The sequence below is a fragment of the Monopterus albus genome, unplaced genomic scaffold (assembly GCF_001952655.1).
Source record: "Monopterus albus unplaced genomic scaffold, M_albus_1.0 scaffold18.1, whole genome shotgun sequence".
Lineage (NCBI taxonomy): Eukaryota > Metazoa > Chordata > Actinopteri > Synbranchiformes > Synbranchidae > Monopterus > Monopterus albus.
The window spans coordinates 4628591-4636654 of record NW_018127898.1 but is presented as its reverse complement, the minus strand read 5'-3'; the positions used below and the strand labels follow the sequence as shown (position 1 = coordinate 4636654).

Here is an 8064-nt window from a genome sequence, read left to right as displayed (position 1 = left end):
GCCCTTAGCAAAGGGCCCCGGACCCCGTACTCCCGGAGCACCCCCCACAGGGCGCTGCGAGGGACACGGTCGAATGCCTTCTCCAGATCCACGCAGCACATGTGGACTGGTTGGGCAAACTCCCATGAACTCTCCGCCACCTTGAAGAGGGTATAGAGCTGGTCCAGTGTTCCACGGCCAGGACGAAAACCGCATTGTTCCTCCTGAATTCGAGGTTCGACTATCGGTCGAATTCTCCTCTCCAGTACCCTGGCATAGACTTTCCCGGGGAGGCTGAGGAGTGTGATCCCCCTATAGTTGGAACACACCCTCCGGTCCCCCTTCTTATGATTTATGTAATTCATTTAATCAAGTTACTAGAGAATGGCTGCAATACAGTATAGTATAGAGTATACACTATTAGACATTTTGAATAGCAAAGCTGACAGGATCAATTGCTCATTGCTGCTATCCATGGTAGCTATAGTAACTAATTACAATCAAAAAGGCTGGAGACAACACTAGAGCCATTTTTTTGCAGAAGATGAACAAATAACACAATCACTGATATTTCTTTTAAATTATTGAAGCAATAGCAGCTAACAAAACCTCTGTGTCATCCTTTGCAACAATCAGCAAGGGGACCACTTGCATGAACATGGAAATTACAGTGCATGTAATAAATAAATAAATGAATGATAATAATAATAATAATAATGCCCTATACATGGTGTTAAACATGTCTTTTTGAAGATGAGTGGTAGTTGGCTCCTCATAGCTTGAAAGAGCAAAAGCACAACCAATGATAATATCTTCCAGAATCACAGCAGTCAAAAACCTCATATCATTTTTAGTTATAAACTACTACTGAGTTTTTAATTGTTAGAAGTTGAATAATTTGTTACAATGTCAGACTATACATGAAATGGCTCCTTTGAATTACAACAGGGGGTGTCACTAGTAAACTCTGTGTAAAATAAGGCTGTTAATAAGTATTTCTCCATCACTAGCACTTAGCAGGTAAAGCTAAACAAAAATAATTACTTCAGTGATCAGGATATTCCATGTCTACTTAAAAGTATGGCAAGGTTTTTTTGCAACTACCTAAACATATGCAAGGTTAGAAACATCTTCTACATGCTATGTTGCCTCCACATCGCCTTGTGTTGAGCCAGGAAAACTGATAAAAGAGAGATAAAGTTTTCCTTAGAAGGGAACCTTCTCACCGTTTTGCTCCACTATGCCTTCCTGTGCTGCCTTGGCTCTTGGTAGTGTTCCCCAAGATGCACTGAGTTAACTGCTTCTTCTTGGGGGTGGGGACCTTGGCTTTGACTTTGAAGGCCTTCGAAGGATCCAGCTTGTTGAGATAAGAATCTCCAGCAGGATCAGACAGGCTGAGCTCACAGCCGAAGGTTAGGGGCTGGTACAGGGATGCCCACTGCTGCAGAGGGAACAGGATGTAGTCTAAAACCATGTCCTACTTATATAAAACAAAAAACATATAAGGTGTCAATTACAAAATTGATATAACAGTAGAGATGCTACAAAGAATTTGCACAAATCCTACTAGTTACTTTACCTCCAGCAGTGTCATTTATTATGTCAAACTGTGAAATTTAGTGTAAATGAATAAAAAGGCAGCCAGTACTGGAGGACTAGTCTGCAATTCTCTTTTCTAAGAAGCTGAGGTTAGACATTTTTATGCTATGCGTTGTTAAGTTTAAATCAGCCACCACTACAGTTCACTGTAAAGGGAACAAAATTAATAAAATGTATTCTATACACCTGAAATGACTTCAGGATAATTATATTAAGCCTATAATACAATTTAATATATTACAACTACACATGGTTTGATAAATTCTTATAGCTTTGAAAAACTAAGGGAAGAAGAACATCATGTTAAATTATAGTTACAGCTGTATAGTACTGCATCAACTCAATGTTTTACACATGGCAGAGTACATCATCTTTAAAGGGTGATTAGGACCTCCTGCTACCTTGGCCTGGGGGCTGGGGCCATATGGGGTGAAGGCATATTGCCACTCAGGCAGACCAAGGTGGGTTATCATCAGTCGATAGTAGGAGGTAAAAGTTGCCGTCAGAAAATGCCAGCGCAGAGAGCGATCGAGGAACCATATTTCACTCTGCTGGGCAACTACACCTGGAAAACACAAAGAAAAACAACTAAATTATATACAATTATTAGTTTAACAATATTGTTTAGAGAAATAATGAAAAATGCAATAAACAAAACACCTGGGGTGCAGTTTTTGTAGACCAGACACACTTTGCCATTCTCACCACATGAATCCAGCTCAAAGATCCGGCTCCGGGAATCAAAATGGGGTGCTGCAGGAGCATGTGCTGACCCTGGTAAAGAGTGTTATTGAATCTGTATTTACTTTCCAATCATCATTTCATTCAGTAGCCTGGTTTCTGCACAACTTAGCACACATAACCAGACTTAATTGAACATGAGATGCCCACATGAAGCTCTGACAGGTGGGTTTTTACCACTTTCTGTGCTATTCTCCTCCCAGTCCAGGTCAGCCAGTGAGGGTGCATTAGGAAGAGAGAAGAGTGATACTGGCTGCAACAGCGGGTGTAGCTTGGCCACACTGTTAATCACCATGTGTCCTAGGGGAACACACTCATCTGAAAGACAGACAGTCATAGAACTAAACATGAATCTTTAACGAAAAATATCTAAAGCTTTAGTACATGCTACTGTATTATCTCAATAGTATAATTTCTTTTAAATAAATTAAGACTTTTGTGAGAACCTTGGAACATAACTTGTCGGGTCACTTACTGTCTAGTTTAACGCTCCAGGTTAGTGTAAATCCGTCAGTTGTCAGATAAAAATCTCGCAGGTCCTCTGGCAAAATACAAGTGTTTTTCTGGGGAAGATATATAGCTGATTTGCTATACTGTAACAATGTACATGAGAATTTTCTTTATCATCTTTAACGTTTTTTCACCTGTTCCCATGATAGCAGGCTCCTCTTCTCTGCAGGCTCCCCATCTGCGAAACGCACATCAACAACACCAGGCATGTTTTCTGGCACAAAAGGGGCAAATGAATGAAATGTAAGGTTACTACAGTACGGCTACATTCACAACACCTCTTTGCTAGCTAACTTGACATTATTTGTAAAACCTATCCTACGCACCTAGTATTCGAATAATACCAAGCGTCAGCCTTTCGGCAACACCTTTAAAAGCCAATCCGTCTTTTAGCTCTTCCATTTAGAGGACTATAAACATAAATTTTTGAAAATCTTTTAAAGCATCCTCTAAAGCTTGCCTTAACTGCATCATTCACCTCACTCAAATGCACCATAAACAGAAAACGTCACGTGCAGCTTTAACGAAAAATTGACACACTTTTAAGCCAATAGAAAGCCAACTCTTTACAGAACAACCAATCGGCTCTCCAGTTGTAAAACAAAGGCGGAACTACAATACCTTAGCAACGCTTGGCTCCCTGGGAGTAGTGGCGGTTGATTCAACATGGCGGCAGCAGCAACAAAAAATGGAAATTCGGGGATATTTTGGATGGATGGCGGTATCTGTACTTCTTTTTATATTAGCTTTCTTTTCCAGTGCCCATTTGCACATGCCTTATTGGAAGTTGTAAAAGTTTCCGAACGAGTCTTACAGTTGTAACTTGTCTGTCAGGGATGGAAAGTTATTTTTGAGGAAGTGAGACGGCTAACGTTAGCTCTGACTTTAACCTTTAACGTTACATTTATTAAGTTACGTTAACGTCACCTATTGTATATTAAAACTCGATGGTCAAAGTTTTAATGCGCACTGTCATTAACAATCTACCCTGTTAGGTTTATCAGTGCCACTGACCAAAAGTCAATTTGCAATAGAAAGCTAGCATTGTGTTTTCTTGGTACGTGATTGCAAACATAAGACAAGTTAGCTGGCTGTTTTCTCAGGAATAGGAAACGGGCAAATTATTGATTTGACAGTTAGGATTAGGAAATAACCACTATAACTTAACAGCTTTAATTAAACTTCATTAACCGTTAACTTAAATGCTTATATCTTTCATTTGCTTTGTTTACAGTGTCAGATGAGGAACAGCCCGTAGTGTTTGTTCCAGGTGAGTGTCATTGTGTCAGTAACGTTGTTTAGACAAAATATGAACACAGCCCGCAAGAATTTTATTTACCTAATGGTATCATCCTCTTCTTCCACAAACTGTGGCAGGAGTGGACACAGAGCTGAAGACAACTTCCAGTTTGCTACCAGGCAGCATGGGCATACCTGGTAAAAGAGGTACCAAGATGCAATCCAGGCGTAGCACAGATTGCAAGGCTGAGGCTACACAAAAGAAAGGCTGGAAGAAACAGGAGCACTTACAAAGAGAGCACATTGGAGTGTATACTAAAGATAAAGTGTCAATCAGTCACATTTCTTCTGCTACCAAAGAGCACCTTTCTCCAGCCTTGGATACTTTTCTCCCTTCATCTCAGGTAAACGATTGCTTTGTGTAGGGTATTTTTCTCTTCTTTCCTTTTCATGGATGGAGGGAATGCAAATAATCTGAATACAATACAAGGAAGGATCCAATTAGGCTCACAGAATTTCCCATTAGTCACCTTTAATATCTTCTTAGACTTGCAAACAATTCTTTGCCCAGGTAATCTCTGAGAGCAGCAGGGTCAGGAGCCAGGTCTGTTTGAAGGACCTCTGTCCTGAAGATAAACGCCGAATTGCAAACCTCATTGAAGAACTAGCCAGGTAGCAGCCGTATATGACACTGAGCTCTGAGACAGTGTTTGCTGTTAATATGCATGAATAGAATAACTGAAAGTTTAATTCTGTACTCTGTCTTTTTATCCTTTCACAGTGGCATACGTTGTGCTGACCACTTAACCGTAAAGGCTGTTCTTTATTTGTTGTTTCTCAGAGTGAGTGAGGAGAGAGAAGAGTCAGTGCAGCGTCTGAAAGATGAACAAGAACATTTTGAACACAAGATCCAACAGCTGGAACAACAAAACCTGATCATAGCACATGAGAGGGAGAGTATCCTTTAAAATGAAGTTGATGATGTGTTGGTTGCAATTTGGTACATTATATACTGTGCACTGCTATGCAAAATGTGATGCACAGAGTTCACTCGACATTTCTTGGATATGATGGTTCTATCAGTGTGAAAAAGTTTTCGATAATGTATGCTAAAACTATGATAAGATGCACTTGACACACTATTTTGAAAGTGGAATGATGGTGCTACAATAGGTTTAAAGAATGCCCTGCAAGAAATGTATTGTTTAATGGGCGGCTGCGGCTCAGGAGGTAGAGCGGGTCGTTTCCTAACCGGAGGATTAGCAGCGGTTCGATTCCCAGTTTGTCCAGTCAACATGTCGAGGTGTCCTTGAGCAAGACACTGAACCCCCAGTTGCTCCCGGTGATGTCACCGGTGTGTGAGTGCTTGAGAGTGTGAATGGGTGAATGGTCGAATAATGTGAAAGCGCTTTGAGTGTGCTGTAAAAGCATAGAAAGGCGCTATACAAGTATAAGACCATTTACCAAGACCATTTAACCAGAGGAAATGTCACAAAAATTTGTAAAGGTGTAATAAGATGGAAACATGATTCATTTCTTTCACTGATTAGCACAACTTCAGCTTAAAAGGAGGGACTAATCAGAAAATTCAGCCACTGTAGTCTTTGTTTGAAATTAAAACCTGTTGCCTGTCCCCCTAAAATGTTCTTAAAAATCCACTAATTAATTATTGCTGGATAAATGGTTCTGTTGCTGTATGCGTTACTCCATAATAAAGTCTGCAGGGGGCAGTGTTGTCTTAGGTAAGACCATATACAGTCTTTGGCCAAGACCTTTCAGTTTGATACAAAAGACAGAAATAGAGCAGATTCTAAATTTTCTGATGCCTGCTGCAGTTGTCTTTTGCTAGTGCTGGCAGTTTATCTGCTGTTGTGTACAGAATCATTTTTAGAATTGTGTCGTGGCTTGAACCATCTGAATCACTGTATCATGCAAATATGAGTTTTGATATGTATTAAGAATACCACAGTGTTTGCTTCCACCATGTGCTTTTGTAACCCTCCCTGAACGTTGAACATTAATCATAGAATATCCCTCAGTTTGTCCTACAAAATGAGAACAGCTACTGTAGGTTACCAGCTGATTCCTGATTGCCTAGCATAAGATTAGTGCTATAGTTTTAGAAACAGTATCCTGTTTATTGCGCCCCACAACCCACCTACTATCTTCATAACAATTTCATTCAGGTCAAACCAGAACATGGCCAGCAGTCAATTTGGGTTAAAACGTTGCAAAATATGAACAGTAATTGACCCAGCTGGTAAATTGCACGATTGGCAACGACAGCGGGGAAAATTAAGAAAGCACAACTCAATTAAAGGCACTTTGGCTCAGAGACTTGGCATTTACACCAAACTTCTAAACTCCATTAAAAACGTATTTGAGAGGAAAAAGCATTGGGATCCAAGCACCTTGGGGGGGGGATAACGTCGTCTTTTAAAGTGTGTGCTAGAGTCATGAAGGCTCTTCTCAGGCAGAAGGTTCCAGCGCTTCACTGAAAGGTTAAGGAGACACTAAAGGCAAACACATTGAATGAGAATCTTGTCAAGTCTAATTCCATTATGCCTCTGCTTATCTTATCGTACCAAGATTGAGGCTGGTCAGGAGTATAAAGAATGTAGGGCTGTACCTTAGCCCCAAGCCACGCAAGATGAGAAGGAAAAAGTACCCTTGATATTTGGGTGTTTAGCTGACATTTGGAACTGACTGGCACAGAGGACTGAGTTTGTGTTTCAGAAAGGAAGGATGTCTTTTTTTTTTAACTTCAAGGCATGTTGTCAGAAGTCAAAGTGGCGTTACTAACACAGTGGACTGTTCTACTTGCTATATCCAGAACAAGGCACAGCAGGTGCTATGGCTAATGGCATTTACTGAGTTGAAACAACTGGGGGGAAACCTGAGGCCATAGAGAGTGGAGAATAATAGCCCTGTTAGGATATGTCACTGAAAAATGCTGCATGTTGTGACAGAGGATTGCTAGAGCTCAATGCATTTTTACCCTCCCATGTTTTGGATGGATAACCTTTACAATGTGAAAATCAGGTTCTATGAAGGGCGTGTTTTCTAATAAGTGTACATAAGAAGCTTGCTTTTGAGAATTGTATCATCGTTGTTCTTATGCACAACTTCGTGAGTGTTGTTGTGAGTGTTGTGTATCTTACCTTTTGTTCTAAGAATACAGGAAGAGTTGTGGTTAAAGCCAGGTGTTAAGGTGTACTCTGTTTATTGGCAATGTTTTTTCACCAAAGTAGTACATGTTGGCCTTACAAATAGTGAGGCTTTGACTTGTTGAGCTGAGAACTTTTTTGTGAGAGCTCTATTCTGCTGAGTGTAAATTTTGAAAATGTAAAAGCACAGAGCTGCTGTCATTTGAGGCTAAAGGTTGGCTTTCAAAATAAATGTCATTATAACTGATTTCTTAGTGTGAAGTTTATAATATTGTACAGTGAATCAGCTTAACTGCTTAGCTGAATATGATCAAATCAAATTGAACCAGTCATGGACTTATTTTGAAATAAATAATGCACTGAATTTTTGCTAAAATAATCAAAATTAAATTAAGGTGACATTGAATCATCTTTACTGAGTATTGTGCCGATTTTTGGCTTTGTGAATTGTGGGCAATTGACATATTTCATAGACACAAGAGAATATGTACAGATGTCATGACTAAGGATTCAGCAAGAATCTAATTAGTCTCTGTCTAAAAACAAAGGTTTTTTTTATTTATTATCTTTCCATTTGTAGGCATAGCAATGAAAATGGCTGTGGATGTCTGATGAGAACAGTTTTCTGTATGTTTGCTCTTGGAATTTTAAAACAATTGTCAAAATAATTGTTAGCCAACACGTCGCATTATTTTTTGACTTATTATGTGATTTGTACTTGTGGCTCTTCTCTTGATTTAGTACTTCTGAGGCAATTATGTAAACAGTCTTTTTCTATTAATTTCCCATCATTGCTTCCTTACACACACACATTCATTCACATCACTCT

At 39.6% G+C, this 8064-nt stretch overlaps 2 protein-coding genes across 11 annotated transcripts in view; one reads left to right on the top strand and one right to left on the bottom strand.

Annotated features, from left to right (window-relative positions):
- The window catches only part of tpgs2 (tubulin polyglutamylase complex subunit 2), a 13612-nt gene extending 10267 nt beyond the window's left edge, over nucleotides 1-3345 (bottom strand). Inside the window, exons 1-7 of one of the 6 annotated variants that reach the window (XM_020592610.1) lie at nucleotides 3290-3345; nucleotides 2964-3043; nucleotides 2795-2882; nucleotides 2497-2637; nucleotides 2239-2352; nucleotides 1980-2143; nucleotides 1206-1456 (exon numbers count right to left, since the gene is read on the bottom strand). In XM_020592610.1, the coding sequence (XP_020448266.1) occupies nucleotides 1206-1456; nucleotides 1980-2143; nucleotides 2239-2352; nucleotides 2497-2637; nucleotides 2795-2882; nucleotides 2964-3038 (833 nt within the window). In that variant the 5' untranslated portion in view covers nucleotides 3039-3043; nucleotides 3290-3345. Of the gene's footprint in view, nucleotides 1-823; nucleotides 1460-1979; nucleotides 2144-2238; nucleotides 2353-2496; nucleotides 2638-2794; nucleotides 2883-2963; nucleotides 3044-3155 lie in introns of those variants that run through there. The other 5 variants (XM_020592607.1, XM_020592608.1, XM_020592609.1 and 2 more) reach the window with 5 other exon arrangements.
- kiaa1328 (KIAA1328 ortholog) overlaps nucleotides 3051-8064 on the top strand; it is a 20845-nt gene continuing 15831 nt past the window's right edge. Inside the window, exons 1-5 of one of the 5 annotated variants that reach the window (XM_020592591.1) lie at nucleotides 3051-3072; nucleotides 4064-4099; nucleotides 4207-4472; nucleotides 4640-4740; nucleotides 4910-5025. In XM_020592591.1, the coding sequence (XP_020448247.1) occupies nucleotides 3066-3072; nucleotides 4064-4099; nucleotides 4207-4472; nucleotides 4640-4740; nucleotides 4910-5025 (526 nt within the window). In that variant the 5' untranslated portion in view covers nucleotides 3051-3065. Of the gene's footprint in view, nucleotides 3073-3436; nucleotides 3551-3653; nucleotides 3688-4063; nucleotides 4100-4206; nucleotides 4473-4639; nucleotides 4741-4909; nucleotides 5026-8064 lie in introns of those variants that run through there. The other 4 variants (XM_020592593.1, XM_020592589.1, XM_020592590.1 and 1 more) reach the window with 4 other exon arrangements.